This window comes from Anabas testudineus, chromosome 9 (genome assembly GCF_900324465.2).
Source record: "Anabas testudineus chromosome 9, fAnaTes1.2, whole genome shotgun sequence".
NCBI classification, from domain to species: Eukaryota; Metazoa; Chordata; class Actinopteri; order Anabantiformes; family Anabantidae; genus Anabas; species Anabas testudineus.
In genome coordinates this window covers 12,470,385-12,493,181 of record NC_046618.1, presented here as the reverse complement: position 1 = coordinate 12,493,181, position 22,797 = coordinate 12,470,385, and the positions used below count along the sequence as shown (strand labels likewise).

General features: G+C 42.4%; 1 protein-coding gene across 1 annotated transcript; it reads right to left on the bottom strand.

Annotated features, from left to right (window-relative positions):
• Positions 1 to 158: 158 nt before the first annotated feature.
• Positions 159 to 21,410, bottom strand: gas2l1 (growth arrest-specific 2 like 1). Its single transcript, XM_026343763.2, has 5 exons — positions 20,166 to 21,410; positions 12,359 to 12,466; positions 7,592 to 7,688; positions 6,459 to 6,759; positions 159 to 4,777 (listed from the first exon to the last, which is right to left on the bottom strand). The coding sequence occupies exons 1-5, from the start codon at positions 20,865 to 20,867 to the stop codon at positions 2,713 to 2,715; spliced, it is 3,273 nt and encodes a 1,090-aa protein (XP_026199548.1). The 5' UTR covers positions 20,868 to 21,410; the 3' UTR covers positions 159 to 2,712.
• Positions 21,411 to 22,797: the final 1,387 nt, after the last annotated feature.

Here is a 22,797-nt window from a genome sequence, read left to right as displayed (position 1 = left end):
CTGAATTGTTGTTCTGAGACAGTTTCTACAGTTTAGTCCATGCCATGAAAATTACACTAAGAGGTTTTTATTATGCTTTGTAACATCAATCTAAACAATGGGGCTGTACTAAATATTTAGAACCACCCATACCAAATATTCAAGACCATCACAAACTGTAATTTTCTTCAGAGGAAAATATTTATTACAAGAACAACTTGACAGATTTTTCAGTTTAAAAAAACCCCAGCAGTGACATCTTGCTGTATTGCCCTTTCGTACATACAAATCCCACAATGTCGAGCAATCTGTACACGAAGTTTTAGTGGAAATAACATTAGCAAACAAGAAATAGTCGTGAACATTCAGATTCTGCTCTGATTGGGAATAGAGAGAAGGAGAGAGAGTTGCATGAAATGGTGCAGGACAATGAGCAGATTACTGTTTTGGGAATGATAATGAAATGTAATGGCATGTTTCCATGCAGAGTTCACATAACTGGTAGATTTTAAGCACCGGTTGATCAAAATGTAAATGTCTTCAAATGTGCTAAACAACCTTAAACTTTGATTTAAGCAATTAGAAAACAAGAAAAAAAAAGGTTTATGCAGTTGAAACCGATGTAGCTTTAGTTTTAGTTTGTCTGTAGGATCATTTCAATTTTTAAACTAACATTTTCGCTAACAACTTGTGTCTCTTATGTAGTTCACTATGGAGAAAATGAAATGGAGTAAATCTTGAAATGCTCTGCCTCATTTGAATTTCCCTACAGACATATTCACTCACAGTACACAGATGTAACTTGAACTCACTGAGACCTGATTTCATAAATAAATAAATTAGACTAACAACACTTCCCTCTTTCCTCCAGCTCTGTATATATTCTCATACAGTTTATATTCACAATATGCACACGCTTTTCTTTAGTTCATTCACTGCCACTGTCCTGCAAAAATGTTCTTTATTTGTTTTTATTGTTTCCCCAGCCTCAAATACAGTTTTTATCAAAACCACTATAAAACTGGGTTTTTGCAGGGCAGTGACACTACAATTCCCACTTTACTACTTTCAATGAATCCACACCAGTCAAATAGCAAAAACAGATGCACTGTAGCTAGTGTCTGGCCTCTTATACCGATGGCAACTGTGCAAGAGTACTGCTTCACAAGAGAACCTTGATATCTAGTTACAGAATCTATTATTCATGCACTGTTGCACACATAGCTCAAAGTCATTCTTCAACCCTCCGATTTCACCTTATCATACCATTGTTATTGGCTCTGTTGTCTCTACTGAGCACACGTTATTCCAAAAGTATGGAATAAAGGCTTCTGTGTCATGGAAATACACATTTTTTTCCACAGTAAATATGAATTTACTGCGAATAAAACAACTCTTTATTTAGCCACTAGATGTCACCACACGTTGTGCCATGTCTTGGAAATCAATCTCCTAAATAGGTTATCAGGTGTAGCTGAATTCAGAGGCAATAAATTATATCGTGATTTGTACACCTACATCAAGTATAATTTCTAATTAAAATTGGCAATGTTCATCACTTTTTTACACATTCACACCCAAACTCTCCAATGTTTATGATCATGGCAATGCAGTGTTACCAAAAAAGATCGTAGTGATATTGAACAAAACATTCAAAACCTAACTTGCGACGAAATTTTAAGGCAAAGGGAATTGTCAAGGCATTTCCAACACCAATATTGCATAGCTAAGGCAACTCAGAACATAATACACTGATTATGTACATTAAACTTCAATGCCTTTTTATATACAGTCTCTTAGTGAGCACATCAACACGTATTTACACATTCATTCTCCTACACGCTTAGTTTCTGCACATATATATTTAGTGTTGTCTTCCAGAGTACAGTTTGGTTGGAAGAAGAACATTTCTTTTTCAGTGACAGTGACACAAAGTGATATAACCTTGATCCCTCCTCAAATGTGTACACTTAATCCACTTAAAAGTAGAAGTTATATTTTTACTGCATCAAACATAATCTTAAAAACCTGTTGCACATTAAGCATTTGAAGAAAAAAACATATTATCTATGTTGACTACATCATATGATTGTGAAATGCAGATTAAAGTCAACTGTACAGAGGTTGATAATGCATGTAGCGTTCATATAGTCATACGAATGTTGGGGTACCTTCACCTATGTAGTCTGTTAGTATATTGTAAATATGAGTATAATATATGAAGACGACTTATGTGGAGAGAATGATAATATCACAGTTATCATACCAGTATCTTGACTATCAAGGCAAGCGGAGCTGTTACGGCAAACCACAAGAGGGAGCCAATTCAACTGACTAAAGGTTTAGTGTTTACTGTTTACAGAGTTACAGCTTTATATCCCTGGCACTTTACCATGCCCCTTAGTGGGGCACATGGCAGCCATACGCTCTCTCTCTCTCTCTGTATCAACCATGAGTCTTGCAAAAAACACCATATGATTGGCAAAAGCATCCCCATGCACACATTAAAATTACAGTAAAAGTAATAATAAAATCCATTCCTTTGGTAATAAATAATTTGGCTTAAGTGCAAAATAAAAGCAATGTGAAACCTGCCGGGGTAGAAACTAAGAGAAAAAAAGGAGTGTTTGACATGCAATGGAAGCAGTCTATAACCCAGTCATAAGTCCTTTTTTTACACAGTAGTCAAAGTTCATGACAACACCCCCTTGTGCCATACCAACCAGTTTTGTGCTACATCCAAGCTTCAGTGTCTAAGCTCCCTGACTGTCCAGGGTAGGAGCAGTCTTTGTTGCCCATGGCTGGGGAACGTGACTGAGGGTGGATCATATCTGTGAAGGCCTGGTGCAGGCTCTTACATGTAGCTGAACGACCAGAACGGGAGCTCTGAGGGGATAGAGGTGGGGTGTGACATGGGGAAAGACTGTTGTGAGCCTGCAGATCTCTGTAACTGACCGGGGTAGGGATACGTGAAGGGCTGTTTTCTGGCCTGTTGTCAACGCGAGGCCTGATCCTGGCTTTCATCTTATGCTTAGAGATAGGGACTTCCATGTCTGCTTTCTTTTGCACTTTCTTAGTCTGCAGCACTTCTCCATCAGTGTCCCCATTAGCCAGTGGTGATGATGGTGGGGGGGAATCAGAGCGGGATTCACTCAAGCTCAAGCACATAGAAGAGTTTTCACTGGAGGAATCCTGGAAGGAGCAGTCCTCAGAGAGGGGAAGGGGCACAGGCGATGGACAAGCCTCAGGGGGTGGAAGGTCATCACTCTCATCACTGTTTTCCAGGTCATAAGGTAAGTTTGGCTGGTGATTCCCTAGAGGAACATCTCCTTCAGGTCCTGTACCCCACCCCAGCTGCCCTGTAAGCTCCTCTGTAGGACAACCTCCATGGTCTCCATTCATATTCCTACAGTGGAAAGCAGGTTGTTTGGGGAACTGATTTATTAGATTGTCTGTGTCAGACCGAGAAGGGGGAAGTTCCCTCTCTTCTATGGAGCTAGAGATGGCTGGAAGCTTCTTGAGACCGCCTCCACGCTCCCCCCAATTTACAGGCTCTCCTTGTCCTACGTTGTTTAGTACACCAAAATTGTGTCCATAGAGTAAATTTAAAGGGTCATCCGGGGGTAAGTGACGAGGGTTAGTTCTCTTAGATTCCCTGAGGTCAGGCAGAGCTCCTATCTTTGCCCCCACATTCAGGGAGGAGGAGGAGGAGTTAGAAGAGGAATAGGCAGAATCAGTGACATTAGGATCAGTGAGTGTTGGCACTGGATGTGTCCCAGCTCCCTGCAGGGTGCCTCTTCCAGGAGCTTTACACAACACCCCTTTAGCCTGCTGTGTATTGGCCAAAAACTCAGCCTCAAAGCTGCGATACAGGTCCTGCTCCCTCTGGGGATCTAGTGTGGGCAGCATCTGAAAGCCAAAGTCCAGTCCTTCATCTTCAGGCTCCTGATGCTCCAGGCCACACCAGTTCCTTTGGTGGCCTCGCCCAGCAGAGCGAGGGCCCTGTGAGGTCCGAGGGGAGCGAGCAGTGTGATGAGGGGAATTGCGGGGTGATGAGTGTGGTGAACGTCGACCTCCTGAGTTCACCGGTGGTAGCAATTTGCCTTTTCCTACAGAAGGTGAGCGAGGGGCAGGAGGTCTGGGAGTAGCAATAATCTTCTTACTGGGGCCACTGTTGCTGCTCTGAACCCCTTTAATAGGTGAGTTAGAGCATGAGGATGACTGCCTCTTGGTGAACGCGCAGCCTAGTCTAGGAGAGGATGGGGGTATTTGTTTGGCCCGAAATTCTTCTCGTCTATCCGAAGTTGAAGGAAGAGGTTCTTTGTAGCAGGAAGAAGGTCCTGGACTGGCATCGCTGGATCGTGTGCGGCTGCCTAACTTACTCTGACTGTGGGACCGTGGACCATGGAGCCTCCTCGTGCCCTCATTTGCGACGGAGCGCCCCCTCTCTGTGCGGGAAATCCGTGTTGTATCAGAGGATCCTTGTGGTGGATTGGGTTTTAGTATCGGAGCAAGTGCAGCACGTTCCCGAGATTGGCTGCGTGCACGGGGTAGTGAGGGACGCCCATGCAGGGATGGGGTCTGATTTCCAGCTCCAGGCCTCTCAACCATATGCTTCCCCTCCTTGCGATTGACAAGAAGGACCACCTCTTCACCAGAGCGTCGTGAGGGACCACCAAGAGAGTACCGTCCCCCTCCACCTCCTCCTCCTCCTCCTCCTCCTCCTTTAGAGGAGGCTGTAGAAGAGTCACTGTCTCCAGACAGACGTCTTGTCACAGGCAACTTTGTCTCCTTATTCCTAAAATATAAAGAGGATACAAAGAGTCATTTTTATTTATAGTAATATGAAATACTTTAAAGAAATCGCCCAGAATGTGTCTATCCCAGTGTGCATTATTCTTTTTGGTACACAGGTGATGAAGCAACATATTGCCTCAGATTCAGCTCTCAGAGCAGCAACCATATTTATGGTATATATTATTATCACAATATCTTGTAATGCACAATACTCAAGATTTGTGACTGTCTCCCAACCCGCCACTGCTTCACACAGACTTGGTGTTACTTGGAACTGTGTGCAGGGACAGGGGGATTACAGGGAAGATGAGCACAAGTGGAGGAAGGATTAAAGGTCTCTAACCCAACACTTCACAGTGGTTTCTCAATCACTCCACTGTCACGCATCAGAATCCCCAGGTTAACCTGTATAATCAGCTCATAGAGTTCACTTACAGGATGAACACTCACAGAAGAACCTAGATAGATTTGATGAACACAGACCAATAGAGTAATGGTGATAGTCAGTTGTACAGTATTTGTAAATAGAATAAGAAATGTTGATCCACTTATTTTTGAAACATTATAAAACGGTTTAAGTTGTTGTCTAGAGTCCAAGTATTAAAAGAACCATCAATCAATTTAAGAATGACAGCACACTCCTGTTCTGTGTTTTCCATTTTTGTGGTGATGATACAGCTTTGACATGATGTTTTATGGTTGTTCATTCAGTGAGAAGTTTATTAAACCAGACATCTAAAGTTTCAAAGTCAGAAATTTGATTTGTACATTTTCTTTTATGTCCACTAGCCTGAAGGACCCACCTGTTGACCTATTTCCCCAGTTAGCTGTGAACAGTTGTCTAGGCATAGTTGTCAGCTTAGACTTCATCTAGATTAACATACTTGAAAAAGAATGCCCCACCCAAACAGGGTTAATTTGAACGAACTGGTCTGAGCCATCGCTCGAATAAAGAAATGAGCCACATGTTGGCTGGAAGCCAAAGTAAACAGCCATTCAGCTCTTAATTATGTTAACAATGACACCTACACATTCTAACATACAGGGAAGATAAGTGACCAACTAAGCCCGTTGACAGCTTCATGAATAGCATAAGCACATCTTATTATCTTTATATTCCACAGAAAGAACCATGTATAATGGTCTTAACATGCCTCTACTACGGCTCTGATTCCACCAACCTAACCCATCACTGATATGCAACTTCAGAAACACATCAGAGAAGACTGACATGTGGTTTCATTAGTCACTGGCTTCATACTGATTCAGACCATCTGTTTGCCATGGCAAGAGAAGAAACGCTTGAGCAACAGCTCACACAGATTCCCAGTCATAGATAGGCAGTTGATTGCCTAGTTAACTCAATGAAGACAGAAGAGGTATGGTATCTATCTTGCAGCCACTAGGAGGTGCTGTAGAAAGGTTATGAGACACAAATGTAACAGGGCAATGTCACCTAAGATTAGATAAATCTGCTCGGGCCTAATCTGTGGCTCCCTGCCATGTGTATTTGTTGTGTTTATATCCCTGTCTTTGTGGTTGTGCTGTGTGTGTATGCCTGTCTGCTTGCCTGACCATGTGCAAAAAAAAAAGAGCAACAGAGCATGCCCTGCCAGATAACTTGATAATTATTTGGAATTATACTATATTTTGCACACTTGCACCGATATACACACACTCACCTAAGAGGATTAAAGTGGCGGGGTTCTGAGCGGTCTCGTGGCGGCCGTGGGAGTAGAGTACGTACTGCGCCAGAGTCGAGTTCAGCAGGGACAGAAGGGTTCTGAGACCGGCCAGGCTGTGTGGAGGAGGAACTGGCACATGGAGCAGTGGGGGGCTCCAGGGAACGCCTGTCAGGTTTATAAGGTGCGATGCCATCATTTCGCCAGTGTGGACCTGGACTAGTGGAACGGGAGGAGTGTGCACTTGAGGACTTGCTCTGGGCTCCTTGGCCACTGGCTTTAGCCTGGTGGTAGCGGTGGGCTATAGACACAGATAGAAAATCAGCAAGGATAAAGAGGTCCAGAAATACATCATAGCTACTGGACAGTAACAGCAGATACAAATACTGTTTCTGTTTCTCTGAGCCCCAGAGACGAACCCTTACTTGTATGCTGACGATCCCACCGTTTAGCATGTTTCTATAATCACTTAATAGTGTTTGATCATCAGCATGACCTTCTTGTAGTTAAAAATGCAACACCTATTATGGTTTCAGCTAGTGTCAGCTGTCCAGACAGTCAGGCCCTTCAGCACCATCACCACTTCAACGGTGGTTCGGAAAGAGAGGGGAAGTCTCACCCAGCATATTTATGGACATGTATCACCATGTTGTAAATGAAAGTGAGTGTAAATATTAAATAAGTAGGACAGGTGTTTATAAGCAAGAACAGTGTTTGTGTTGACAAGAGCTGCTATACAGATAGATACATAGTGGAAGATGAATTATGGCATCAGATTGACCAAACATTTTCCATTATAAACCAGCAGAATTTCCCAGGGCTATATTTAGTAGCTGGATGTGATTATTGGTCAGTGTCATATATGTGAATGTCGCTGGGTGATATAACAAAAGATATAAAAAAGGAAAATGGCATCATTTAGAATTACATAAATTGTTGCAACACTGCTAGGACTGAATGACTAACACTATTTCAACACAGCTGAGCTTTACAGAGTCTGCTCTTAGTCTGAACATAGAACATCAGATGTGAATCATTTGTTTTTATTCTTACATGTATTGTGGATTATGTAACATCAAGACACAATAATGAAGTTTTGTAAGAGGCTGAGGGAGAACAGGAAGTGACCTCACCAAAAGCAGCACAGCGACATGGGTCGTGCTTGTCCAAATAGTGCTCTAATGTGTCCCAGCCCCCTCCTACACGCACCATGACATGAGTACGAAGGACCTAAGGGAGGAAAAGAGAAACCAGTGCTTCAATAAGTAAACAGAAAGTAACTCACAATTTTACATACAAATCAACCCTCTGATCCTTTTGAAATGCTGCAGCACCACACACCAAAAGTCAATAGATATTCAAATTTCACAAGTGGGGCAGCTTGCTGGAGGCTAGCTGGTCCCTGTGTTACATAACATCTACATCTGGATGCACCCCTACCTGTGCCCCCTACCTCTCTTTCCTCTACAACTGCTCTTTCTCCCACATCACCCCCAGCTGCTGCCATTATGAAGACTGTTCATTGCCATACCAACTCACAGTTAAAGAGTGAAGAGTAGAAGTGCTGTGAAAGAGTCTTTTTGTGCTCCTCTCTCTCTCTCTCGTGCCTCTCAGCTGGCTTCCCCGTGTTTTCGGAGGGCAGCAGGGTGAATTAACATGGTAACAACTCACCCCCACTATCCTCTCTGCTTCTCAGCTGAGATTTTAAGGAGAGGAGTAGGGGCCTCAATAGTCATAACAGAGGGGGGTTGGTGGATATGTCACTTCCTACTGTCCTCAGTTCTTTGAGGCACACTAATCCAGGAGATCAGACCCAAGACCCTCCAGGCAGAAGCTGCCTTCACTGAGCAGCACACTTAGCCTGATGTGACAGCCCCATGGATGGATAGAAGGAGCGCTGCCTTGGGTTGCATAACAGAGTCTGCCAGCCACATGTTTTAAAGGTGTCTCCGTGGGCAGGCAAGGCAAAGCCATAATGATACATATGCGTGGGCTGGCACACTGTTTATTTCTACAAAATCACATGTGGCATGGCATCTCATCTCCGGGTCCCTGATCACTGCCAGAGAGAGGCCACAGATTCAGCATCACCAAAGTCTGACCCGACCTTCTCCCTAACACAATCCCTGCCAATCCACTACACGTCTTTTTCATCGGCTTGCTCGCCTGCTACAGAAAATCTGTCAAAACAGCTGATCTGCTTATCTCTGTCAGACCTGAGAGTATAAACTGCTCACTCCCCACCGCTCTGGTCTTATGTCAGTAACAGGTTTACTGATTTTGTGATGCCGCATGGCATCATGAGCAGCAAAGACCAGCTTCATGTGCATATTTTTAGCATTACTGTGATTATAACTTGAGATAACATCCACAATAAGAAGATCACAAAGGACTGTTTTAAGGGGAGGAACAGGAGAGATAACACTTTTCAACACAGTAGACATATTTGTCTTAAACAATAGTAAATTACAACAGAGATACTGTTGTGCCATAAAGAGACATAGATTCATATCTGTATCAGTCTTAACACGCTATATAATCACAATAATAATAATCTAATCAATGCTGATTGATTTTGACTGTGGAGGAGTAGTTGCCACTGGGAATCCCAATAAACAAACATGTCTATTTGCAGAATTATAATTGCATGATTTGAAAGAGAATTATCAAGGGTCACTAAGTGCTATTTGCACAGTATAATTTAGAGAGTGGGAAATCATTCAGTTCCCTGCAGTCGTCTAACAATATAACATTATAATTGTCTTTTGTGAGATATAAAAACAAAATAAGCAACATAAATATTACACATTGCAAAGCTGCCACGCTCATCTTATTTCTGCATCTAATCTTAGCATATAATAATAGATGGTATAAACCTTTAAATCTTTGTGTTATTGCCTTCTGTATCACTTGTTATATCCGTGAAGCCCCTTTTGCATTTCGTGTTTTAAACATAATGCTGCAGCACCACTGGGGACTCTTCTGAGCCCGAAAAGATGTTTTGGGACCATGTTCCACTTAGATCTGTGGCTCAGCTGCTAATTTTCCGATCACTGAGGGGGTATCACAGTCTTCACCAGTGTAGAGAAATCCAATCCCTGTTTCCATGGCAACAAGGCAAAGAAAGACCTCTCATCATCATTGTGGGTGAATGTTAGAACAATTTCTTCAAAAATTAAGCTCATGGTTCACTTCAGCTGTTGTTCCCCACAACTAAAGTCTTCTCCTCCCTTCAAGGAGCAACCTCCCTGGGGACAAAGATGCCTTTTAACTGCCTGTGTGTTCATGTGGACCATTTGCTGTCTCCACTTCATCCCCTCATGCAGCCCAACATCCTTGTCACAGCTTTGGCAGCGGAATAGTGGTTTGCCGGCTTTGAAAGGAGCTGCCTGCATCCTGCCTTTAGATGAATAAAAGAAATGTGTTGGGGGCACTTGTAGCTGCCTGGGCCTAGGCATAATCAGTGTCATCCCCAGTGAGGAATCGGGAGAGGGCGGAGACTGCAGCATGCACATTTAAATTTATCTGTTACATTAAAGTTGGCTGCTCAAAAGTGAAGTCTATAAATTGAAAGAGGTAGTGGTGAACTCCCAAATGGAATGACTATTTTTATTTTATCTATTGGGAAAGATATTTTTGTAAGAGAGCAGTGAGTGGACTTTTATTCCTTTGTTTATTCCTTCATTTTTTCACCTCAATTGTACATTCCAGCCTACCTTTGCAGGATCACTTTTTAAGAGCTGTTAATGATGGTTTCGGTTTACATTAGGGTGTCATGTGTGTTTTGACATATTAAGCACAATGTTTTCTAAACTTGCTTATCACTTAAGTCATAACAGAAAGTATATGTGGATTTAGTGGCTAAAAAATAATCTTTATTTTCCTGCCACAAATAATAAAAAAATGCTTGATTCTATCTTTAATGTGCACTCGTGTACTAGTATTTTATAGCTTAGATTAGATTTAGTGAAAAAAGGCAAAAAGTGGTGTAAATGAGTCCCTACCACATGTAAAACTATTACAATTTACATTTTAGCAAGTCGTATCACATCTCCATGTCTGGACAAAGTGGTGCCGCTCAAACTGAAGAAATATTGACATTACTGATACTCAGGCAGCTCAGTCCTGTAAATAGGGATCTGGGAAAGGAATCCAAAGAGTGCATTAATCTGGCTGCCATACAGTTTAGGTAAGTGAGACCAAATCGATCCCTGGTATCAACAAGCCTTCCTGCCCAGCCCTCTGAGGCCTGATGCGGGTACAGTGGCAGCTCTTAAACTGAAACTCAGACAAACAGTCTAGCAGAACCAGGCTACAACCAAGATAAGAACCAGTTCAGGAAATGAGCTAAAGTTCTATTTGTGTCTCATTGGAGAACAGTAGGGCCCTGGGAGTGGACCAGTTGGAGGCAATTTGTAAACACTCGCATGAAAGAAAGAAATCACAATGCTGCTGCACACAATATAGTGTTCATTAGGCTTTGATGCAGCCATAGCCTAATAAACTGGTTCATTTGTTGCTACTGTACATAACCTTGTTGTTACAACATACGACACCATATGCCACCACCGTATGGTTCCAAGCAATCAACGAACGCCTCAGTTTTCTGTGCAGTGAGCCGAGGTAGCTTATTGTACATACAGGTAGAAAAACACATTGAATAAAATTAAAGTAAAATTATGGTTTATCACAGTAGGTCTGTTTCCATGGCTATGACGATGTTTAACTCAAACTACATTAGTAGTTGTGGGGACACAGTAGGGGGCAAGAAACAAACGGTTACCAAACAATTTAGCAAGATAAAGTAAACAACTTTTGAAATTAATAATACTTTAACTGGGCAATATTTACACTTCTACAAATAAGCTGGCAGTAACTTAACACCCCATGTAAATCTTGTCTTCATTGACCTCCAGTGGTTTAACTTCTGACCTTGCTGCAGGGACATGTCAAGGACTTGTGATAGTACTTCTGGGTGTGGTTAAATGCACATCTGAGTATATTTCTGATTACACCCAACCACACCCAAACCGGAGGCAAAGCAGGCTTTAAAATGTCAACCACAGAGTGCGAGAAAAACTGCTTTTTGTGCTGGAGTTCAATGACTCTTTAATTGCAGGTTCCCTGACAATGTGCAGAGCCTTTATTCAGGTTGTTTTGATAATCGTGCAAAAATTATTGGTAAAGTCTTATCTAAAACACTGGTGTTTAGCTAATTTATCCACTTGAGGAATGCACAACAAGCAAACAACAAACACAACATATCGCTACCTCATAAAGTTAATATGGTGACCATGTGTTTATTTACACTTCCACCCAGCATGAGCAGCATTGAACCACAATAAAAAGTAAAGCTGTGGACTGAACAACCAAAACAATGAGCAATAAGGAGATTCTCCGTGAGTTTGTCACTACAGGTAATGCCTTTGACATTACACTGGGATATTTGTGAAGTTACATTTCTGATATAACAAGAGAAAGAATCTAGTTATTGGCTAAACGTATTATCCTTATTATTAATAGTAGTACTTGTATGCAAAACATCTTTATTCTAATATAATATTGACAATATATTACCTTAATATCTATAATGGGACCTTCATATATAAACATTAAACTTGCAATAATTAGTCAATCCATAGGTGAGCAGATTAAAAATGAATTAAGTTTTTTCATAACGGATTAATTGGTTAGCAGTGACAAATGTCACGAACTTCATGGTTTACATGTTTCAGATTTAGTTTTACACCGTATAAAATTGAGTGCTGTTGGGTTTTAGTTTGTTAGTCAGATTAAACAAGAAATCTGATGACATCATCTTTTGCTTCAGAAAACTGTGATTGCCATTTTTAGTGTTTAGTTTTCTGGCCGACATGACTCCTCAGTTAGTCAAGACTCACCCTTATGAAGATCAAAGCACTGGAGTCTCCGACTTTGTATTTTCCCTCCGACACCTTGATCATAGGAAACTGAGCTGGACAGGAACACCGTCCCAGGATCTCACGCACCTGAGGAGAACAAAACAGAGCATTTTAACAGTCAGCACACACAAACATGACACACACATCCGAGAGGAACCAGTGATTCCTTCCTATTCTTCAGGTCAGGGCCAAGATATGAGATCATGTTTAGTCACATATCTGTAACTGTGACCTGAGCACTGTGTGTCAACAACCAAATGACTGTGGAAGACTTGAGCAGTCTCGGCTGCCAACAGTGTACAAGGGTGTTGGAGTATGTGTGCATCATCTTCCTGTCAACTTTTCTCTCAAAGCACCTACTGGGTGTTGAAGCGCCCTGTCCAGCCCTTTTCCCACATTAAAAGCTCTATTTAGTTAACAAAAGCAAAAAAAAAATATATAAATGTGGCCACACAAATGAAACCCTCGCTCTCTCTTTATATGACAACATTTCTGTCTGTGACATTTAAAACTGAGGAGGGAAAGAGCTCAGAAACCAGAATGGTGGTAATGATGTCAGCAGGCCAGCTGGGTTTAAAATCTAGAGTCGGTGCCCTTGCTGTGGTCGGGGGTGCTTATTAGGCAACTGGAGTCAGAAACAACTGCAGGGTGGAGCGAGATCTGCCTGTGCTGCACAGGCTGGGGCTCTCACATGATTGGACAACTTGGATGTTTTTCTTGGCATCTCTCTCAGACAAAGACGTGTGTGCACTTGTCGACCGGGAGGGAGAGAAAGTAAGGCAGCAAAGTGGACAGAGGAAAGCACAGGAGGACAGGAAGAATAACTGCTTCATAACAGTGTGTGTGTGTGTGTGTGTGTGTGTGTGTGTGTGTGTGTGTGTGTGTGTGTGTGTGTGTGTGTGTGTGTGTGTGTGTGTGTGTGAGGGCAGCCATTACAAAGAGTGTGCTTGTATTTTACTGATATTATCAAAAGCGATAAGGGCATGTTACAGGAAAATTTCAGGCTGTGAGCTCCCAGCCTTTAGCAATTCAGAGTACCTTACATGCTGTGAACATATATGTGTATATGTGTGTGTGTGTCCTTTGGTTACAACACCTACATTATGGTATATTCAGAAGATTAAGAAGGCACCTTGTTATTTTCTTAAAATTACACCCTTCTCTCTATCCTATGCTAATTACACAGCGAGGAATCAGTGCTGAGCCTCGGCATCTCACCTGGCCCTCTGTTCTCCCTCTCAGCTGTCTCTCTTGATCCTCCTCTCTTCCTTTTCTCTCTCATCTGCTTTGTTTTCTAGCAGCTTTATTTTTAGCTCGTACACTAGCTGACTAGTCTTAAATTTGCCCTTCTTTGTTTTGCTTACGTTTCTACATGTACTTCCTCTCTTTCTCTACACTCCGTCACTCTGTCTTTCATTCTCTTAGTGGGTGGACGAGCCCTGTTTGGAAAAACCCAAGCCAGTGAGTTAATGGAAAGATTGCTATGGCAACAGACACACACACACATACACAGCCTTACAATTCCCCGTATAGCTGTAAAGTTTGCCTTCGTATTTTTTTATTCTTGTTATAGTAAAGCCTTTCTTTTGCCCCAAAACCTCTCCTAGAACTGTTCAGCTGAGGTCATACGTTTTTCTCCTGAGGGAATGTGAAGGACACACATACAGTCTCATATGAAACACTGAACAGGACACACAGGGTTTTAATAACAACCTAATCAATAGTAGCCATGGCGTTTGAAGTATTTACTCTATGGAGCCTTTGACATGAAATGTGTGCACTATCCCATCTCTACACTGAGTCAACAATGGATACAGACCAAAACACACACGCTGTCACACATGCTGCAGACTGGGACGAGGATGAGGCAAGGTCACGCAGGAAACATGCGGAAGTAGGGCTGGAACACAGCTAAAAACTGAAGGATGAATTATGGATGCGTGCTGGTCACATGAGAGACGCTTTCAGCAAGAGCTGCAGATGTCTGAGAAGGAGCGGGAAAAAAACAGCACAGCAATGGAACAATCCACAGCACGCCCCTACACTGGGAATCTGCTGCAGCTATCTTAAGATAGGAATGCAGAGATGCTTTTTGCAAGAACTGAAAGAGAAGTGTTTTATTATTAAGGGACTGCTGTGACATCCCCTTTGGAATGAGCAGCTAGTTTAATGTAAAGATCGGATCACATGCTTTTCAATTATCTCATTGCCCAGACCACAGCATATCTGGTCTGTGTGAGTAAACAATCTCTTCATTCCTTTCCTTCCTGACCCGCAAGGATGTGACGAGGCCGAGGGGTAAAAACAAAAAACCCTGGGGAAGAAGAGTGGAAATGGGAGGGGGAGAGATAAAGATGTTTAGGTTTTATTCCCAATGTCCCGTACTGATGTATAATGTGGATAACCATGCTACACTACACTAAGAGGGAGTACTGCAGCTAAATCTAATGGTATCATAACTAAGGAATGTACAACACTGCCAATTTTATTCTACTACAACAAGTGGATTTGCTATTGTGGGATTTGAATGTATTGGTTTCTTGTTAAATAAATACACAAAATATTGTTTTTGCTTTGTGGATCGGGTTTACAGATGGGGATCCAAACGTGATAAATGTACTCTGACGAGCCCTACATCCATTCAAATATTTGTCTGTTCTCCTCATGAGTCAGCAAGCTGTGTACAATCATGCAGTTTGCTTTAGTGCTTTCATAAAACCTAGGTGTGCTGGCCTGCTGTAACTGGTTCCTTTTAATTGCTTTGAGAAGGATAATTATTGCGAAATTCAAACAATAAAAGCTGAACATTACACACGCCATAGGAATTTACATAAGGGTGTTTCCAGGAATTTACAATCTGAAAATTGCAGAGTGGAAGGAGTTAATGACAGAATACATGGTGTTTTCAAACTGTGAAGAATAAAAGATTTTATGGGTCAGCACATGTGGTACATTAAAAGTGAATTTTTGAACAACAGAATACAACTCTTCCCTTACTGTAGTTTATCTGTGTGCCCTGGAGATCTGTCATGACTGGAAACTTCCCAAGATAAAACAATCTCACCATCAGATAAGCACAGAGAGAGAAGAAAACTAGGCCACAGGGGGTGCCTGCTTGGCAGGATAGAGAGTTTAAGAACTTCAGGGGTTATTGCTGCTCCACCCACAAGTACGACTTCCTAGAGCCTATGAATGTTCACTGAAAACAGTAAGACATCAAAGTCTATCCTATTAAAATTACAGTCTGACTAACTGTTTAAACCATTCTTCTGTGGACAAACAAGCTACATCTTACATACACGGAGCCGCCTTCGTTGCACAAATTACTCTCTCTTTAAACAACCTGAGCGGTGAAGGGAACAAGCTACTGAATAAACGCTAATTATGTGAGCATTAATTGGACGGATAGGGAAATACAAACATTTAGAGATTGTTAAAATGCTCATCCAACAGGTCCGACGTGCAGAGGCAGGCTGGAAAAACAAAGCTAAACGCCTCAGGGTCAGATACGACAGTTAATGTTCCATAGAGAGAATACACAGGATTATTTATCACAACTCACAATCTTCAACCACACAAGAACTGAAGTGTAAACATTACAACTCAAAGCTTTACAGTGAGTTTAAACTTAAACTTCATATGAACAAGATCTAGTGTTTATATTACCGAGCTTTAGAGATGCTGCTGGACTGATTTGGTCTGTTTCTAGTCTTCAAGCTAACCGGTTTCTGGCTCCAGACAAATGTCTACCTTACAACTATGAGAGCAGTTTTAAAAAGTGCATTTCCCAAAATGTTGCACTAATGTTTAACTGTCATCTCATTGATTACTCCTTTAGGAACTTTGTGTGTTTGATCAGCTTGAAAACTGTAATCATACGGTGCAGACATCATCCACTGATGCAAGAAAATCATTCTCTGAAAATCAATGCCTGTCTTCTGGCTACATGACAAACAGCCCATCGGGGGCTGGGAGGATATAAGACTCTAATGGACATCAAATGCTGTAAGGTGGATAACTCCATTATTCATCTGCTTGAGTCAAACAGCAATGTAATCACTCAGTGCAGAAAGTTAAATATCACATCAGCATCTTAGTCATCTGTCACTTAGCAACACTAGCTGCACTAGCCTTTGGATAGATGAGGTTGGGGGAATTAATGTCCTTCTGAGGACTGTCTCTCTCCTCATTCTGACAGCCTCCACCTGATACCAGCCTGAAGAGGCCTGAGGCAGGTGCAGAAAAAAAAAACACCTGCTCACATAGATGCTCAATAAAGCTGTTTGCATCAAACGCGTCAATAAAAGCATAAAGCATGCAACATCCAAAGTGCAGAGTCAGTTGTTTTCATATACACCCTGCTGCCGGGCAAACAGTGAGGAACTGCGCGGGATCTGGTCTGTACTGTTCCTGTGCAAAGAGGGAAAATAACCTTTAAACACTAAACCCCCTCAGAACATGAGTGCATGTGGCACAAGAGGGAGGAACACTGAAGGATGCCACGCTCTCTCAGCAAAGCGTACAAGTGTGACCCAATGCGAAGCATGATGACCTACTTTCTCCGTTCACCCTCTACTGTAGCTTTCCCTCTCAGACTAACATCCATTGCTGTCAGGTTTAACAGAGTGTACAGTAAAGTCACTCTAGGCTCTCTATCTGTCATCTACTTCCCTTTTTTATTATTCCCTGAATGCATGAATTGAACCATAAGGTTAGTGGAGCACAGTGGTCATACAGACATAGTACACACATCTCTTTATCAGCAGCCCCTTCTGCCCTGCTGGCGTTTCCCTTCAAAGACTGAGATGTCAGTCTTTGATTACCTTGCTGTCAACAGGCTATTAATTTCTTCTCTTCCATGCCACCAACAAGACATATTGTTCTGCTCGTTGCTTTATCATCTGCAGCGGAGACACGGTTGGGGGATGGGAACGAGGGCTCACACATACGCACATGTATGAACTAAACAAGGGCTGAATTTTGAAGCCTGAGGTGACACGAGACATGAGCCAGCTTTAATGAGTGAGCAGAAAGAAGGAATAAGAAGATGAAAGGAGGAGGGCAGTGTGAAATAAGGGCACTAAGTGTGGTTTTATATTAAATATATGATTGTTGTTGATTGATGTTTATTGTGATGTTATAACTAAACCCAGAAAATAACTGCAAGACCTTAAAAATCCACATAAAGTCATTTTTGCCAGTAGATGATCATGTTTTTTTTGCCTTTGGCTTAATGTAACATATAAGAAAATACAGAATCAATCAAAATTGCTGTCATAATCCCTCTCTGGCAGCACTGTGCAATAGTGTAATAATAACAGGAAATCCCCCAATGCCACTAATATATTTTATGAAGAAATATTGTATTTGTGGACAATGGCATGTGAACTAGCTGCTGTCTGTATCACTCCTGAGAAAAGGCATCTCTATGAATGAGAAAAAGGAAGTTTTACAAATGAGCTGCCGACCACTTCCTCAACTTTATAGTAGAACACTGTCGCACTGTGAGATGAGTAAGATCGTGCGTGGTGTCGAATCAGTGGGAGACACAGTGAGGGTGAGTATTTACGTGAAGGCGTCTGTGCAATAAAAATAAATACCAAATCTTTACATTTTTCTCTTAATGTGTGATCCTGAATGCCTTTACTAATTAAAAACATAAGTAAATATAAATATATATTTGCGCGATAGAATGTTTTACAATGTCTAGCGGAGGGGTCACATTCCTACAGAGGTTTTGACTGTATCTGAACAATATGGGGGCAAATATGTATAAACAGTGATCATAGGTAGATGTCATCATCCACCCTCTGCTGGCTCATATGAAGGTATTTATAAATACAAAAAACATCTGTGGCATTTCACTTTGTAAACCATTTGAGTCTGCTGTGCACATGTCTGCGGGAGTTAATGGCCTGGTAATAAATTAAATCATGACATTTCATCATTGGGCAGTGGGCAGTTAATAAATAGCTTAATACATTATGTATTTCTTAAAAGACAGCCTCAGAATTAGTTAATTGTGAATGCACACATTGCAACACATTTCCTTAGAAAACACAATAAAATGAAAACACTAGTCATTGAAAAACCATCTTGTGAAACTCAGTCCATCTCAGATGAAGCAGGAAAGTCGCCTCACGAAAGCAAACACACAGTCTGGTGTCACAGCTGTGGGCAAATGAAACTAAGCCCTTTAACTTTGGTTCACTCCCTCCCAGGCAGATACTCATCTACCAGTGACAAGGTTTCCAGTAATTACAAGACACTAATCTCTTGTAAGGCCACCACATCACATGGAAATACAAAAAAGTGCACAAGTATCCTGCAGGATGAAATTAAATGGAGGCCTAATGTTTTGTATCACAAACTGAATGGACAGCTTATTTAGCAGATATTGATCTGGCTATTTAAAGTTTAAAATGTTCTGTAGGATGCAGAAAATGAAAAGGGATTCAGTGGAAGTATGCCTCAAACAATGTCTGAAACACAAAATGAGACACGGCCCAAAAAACAGCTGACGTCATTAGACAGGATGTATTTACAACTTAATTAACGCGGTAAAATACCCTTGACAATCCTATTTTAATATTGTGGTCTCCACTCTACCATCACTGAGCATCATGGTGCTGGTGTGGACTGATTTCTGCAGAGTGCATAGAAGCTATTTTCTGAGGGTTGACGGAGAAGATTTAATTCACCAGACACATGGTGACTCAGTCGAGTACAGATGACACTGTATACAATGTGCGCTGTGGGATGTGTCACCATGAGTGACAGAAAAGGGCACGCAGGCATCCGCTCTGTAGGTTTCCTGTAATGCTTTTGTCCTGATATCTAGTCAGCTTGTATAATCCTCAGGACTCGAGTCATATGAGCGAGAGTGTGCCCACCCAATCTGAATACAAACAGTGTACATCTTCCTCCACATGCTCTCCTGTTTCATCCACAGAGGTCACACTGGAAGCGCTCTGCTCTGCTGCCGGAGCACGTCCAGTGTGACTGTCCCCTCGCGTCTCTGTGGGACATTGTTTTTCTCTCATCTACATGAAAACACTAACTTCCCTCCCGTTCTCAACTCAAGCATGTTCTCTGTCAGACCTGATTGTCGGCTCATGAACTTTACCCAGACAAAGATCTTTGCCTCTCTTGTGTGCGCATGTCTAGCAGGTCAACCAGTTCAACGGGCAAAAGGACAAGATCTGATGGTTTGAATGCCACACAGCAGCAAATGCATTTAAACCATGCAGGAGCTTGCACACAATTAAGACTTTTCCTTGCCTGGAGGACTTTGTATTGATTATAGTTGATGGACGTGTTAGATGAAAGAGGCTGAGGATGAATTGTCACTGACTTTTCCCCTGTGTATGCAAGAATCTGGAGGTCAAACCAACACTGACCCTTCAGGTGAGCTGGAATTTATCAGCTTAACCAGAGGTATGCACAGATCCATGCACACACCCACCCCACAGGGAATCCATAAGACGCCTGGATTCTTCATCATACTAACGTGATATTTTCAGAGAGGGAGCTTCATTTCTGACACATTTTCACACACTGTGTTTGACTGTAGATGTAACAGTAAGGCTTCATCAACACACACACTGCCTATAGAAGCCTGTGGGAGACAGGACTCATGTTTATCCTGCAGGAGCTTGTGAGATCCTGGCAGGGAAACAGTTGAGTTGTAAGGTCATAAACACCAATCATAATACAGTTATGACACCCTTTGGATTTCTATGGGTTCAGTCAAGCTCCTGTTTTTATCCTTTCATCATCAACTTACCAACTCATCCAGATTTCGCATGTCACATAAAACTCTCTTCTGCTGCCAGATGAACGGCTCTGGATCAGGTTCATCTTCATCCTCCATACTCTTAGTGCTCTCCTTCCGACTAAAACGCCTGCTGGGCGGGCTCTGCTCAGCCGGTTCCCCTGCATCGATCCGCAGGCTCTCCTGGTCCCGGATCTCCTCTTCGATCTCCTCCTCCAGCTGGATCAGCATGGGGGCCAACATGCCAAACTTGGAGCCACGCCGCGCCACCTCAAGGAGGCACAGAACAAAATTCTTCTCGTTGCACCTCTCCACCAGGTCGTTGGTCTCGAACATGAGGACGTCCTTGATCCACAGCTCCTGCCTGCACCATGTGATGAAATTGGACACATTATCCCGAGCCACGAATGAGCCGGGGACGACATTGCGCGACTGGAAGACGACGTCCTTCGATGGCATCTTCAGGGACTGTGCAGCCGCCGGGTACTCCAGCTGGAAGTCCTGCGCCGCGCGGTTCACGTTGTTGGCGTGCCGACAGAGGGCACAGCCCGTCTCCAGCCCCTCCATGAAGGTGTCCGCACTGATATCTAGGTCATACAGGGTGTTCAGCCATTCAGCCAGATCCTCCTTCATGGCATACAGGTACTCCTCGCTGGATTTAAAAGGCCGAATACTCTTTGAGGCGGCGGACTGGATGTTACTCTGATCAGCCATATTGTCGGATCGTGTATCAATAAAGTCTACTTGATAATTCCCGATTGTCTCATTGCACAACAGCGCTCCAGAGCCGCAACCGAAACATAGAGAGAAATAGCCGCGTTGACGCACCCATGCCGATTTGCATGTGTGGTTTTGTGTGTGTGGAGCTCCTTGAAGCGAGGCTTTGTGTTGTCACAAGCATACCGGGATGCGGAGTGGCGCATGGATGCGTTTTCCGGATGTCTCGGCGAAACCCGTTTCCTTTAAAGAGCGCATCCCGGAGTGAAAAGGAAAACGGAGCAGCCCGGGACGCCGACACACACACACACACACACACACACCCCTGCGACAAGCAGCTAATCCATCCGAGGACCGCCGGGTCCTGTCCCCCCCCCACTAAAATCCACGTGTCACCATGTCTGTGTGTCTGTGGCGGTCAGTTGATGGAGTTTCTCAGAGATGAAATCACGGCCAGTGAGCAACAGTGAGTCCACAGCTCATCTCCTTTAGGCTCAGCCCATGTTGCGCCGCCTCTCGCACTGAATACATTGACCCGCTGTAGCTTAGAGCAGCAGAGCGACTCGGTGGCACATCCCATTATGAGGGATAAACGCTGAGCACAGAAGACTTAACCCCATGTTTACCGGCACATCATTCATATTCTTATATATACTGCTACATATTAATAGAGGCACAGTTATCAAAATCAGAGTGTACCTAAAAGAATAAGTCTCTACATTTTAATGACAAATAATGAGATCTTTTTAATTTAACTAGAGGCTTAATGCTGCCTACAGGTTGTAATTACTGATGCTGGAGTGTGTGATCCATAATAAGATCATGGTAGTCTATTTGTTTGTCTGTTTAAAAAAAAAAGAAAAGTTGTAACAGGTGACGGAAAATGACGTAATCATGATGTAATGTGTGAGTTCTCATAAGATGTAAAGTGTAAAGTACAGTACAAAAGATTTAATTGTAGTACTTCAGGCACATCTGATCCAGTATCTGTTTTATTCAATTCCAGTCCACAGTACTGTTGGTTGGATTGATGACATTTGGTATTCATGCTGTTCTATCCACCCTGTGAGAAAACAAGAAAATGACTTTTATGATTTTTACATTTAGGTTAAAACTGGTTTCATATTCTCACTATAATGAAGTCTTTGTGTGACGTCATAGCCAAGCAGCCTTAAATGATGAGGGCCTTCTTAAAGTTCAAGTCTGGCTCTCAGTATCATGAGACAGCCACTCTTTTCCCTCCAGCTGTATAATCTGGAGGGAAATGAGAAACTATGTTAGTTAAGCTGAGCTCAGCGGTACAAAACTTTTTGTGGACATTAAGGTTTTGTTTTGACTGTGTTAAATGTGTTAACCTTGGTTTGTTGGAGACACCACTGTGAGGACAGAAGCTGTGAAAAAAATAAGCAACACTTAAATCACACACTGGATCTTGATGAACAAAGTATTCAAGTTGAAAATCTTTACTGATTTAACACTGTATAAAAACAAAATGACATAGCAACAGTTAACGGAAACCAAAATCATCTCGCCCTGGAGGACTGTATTCAAAATCACACTGAAAATAAAAGTGTAAAAAATCCCACGCTCATCCAAATTGTGTGAAATTCATCACAGCGTAATGTTAATCACAGCCTCTCCAGAGTCTTTAACACCTGTCACATGTGCTCAGTGTGAACCTGCTCACACCTGTGACGAGGACAGGGCGACAGTGGTGTTGGTTTGGACTCTGTTTCTGATGGTCTGGTAAGAAACATGCACACCAGTAGCCTGCTGGAGGTCAGCCTGTAATTGTAATGCTCCTCCTGTTCCTACTCTGGAAGGTTTTGAGAAGCAAAAGTGAACAGAAGTTTTTAACAGAAGTTAAAATGTTCAGAACCATCTGACTGTATCTTTAAAAATCTTTTCCACTATCTAGTTTCCCCTT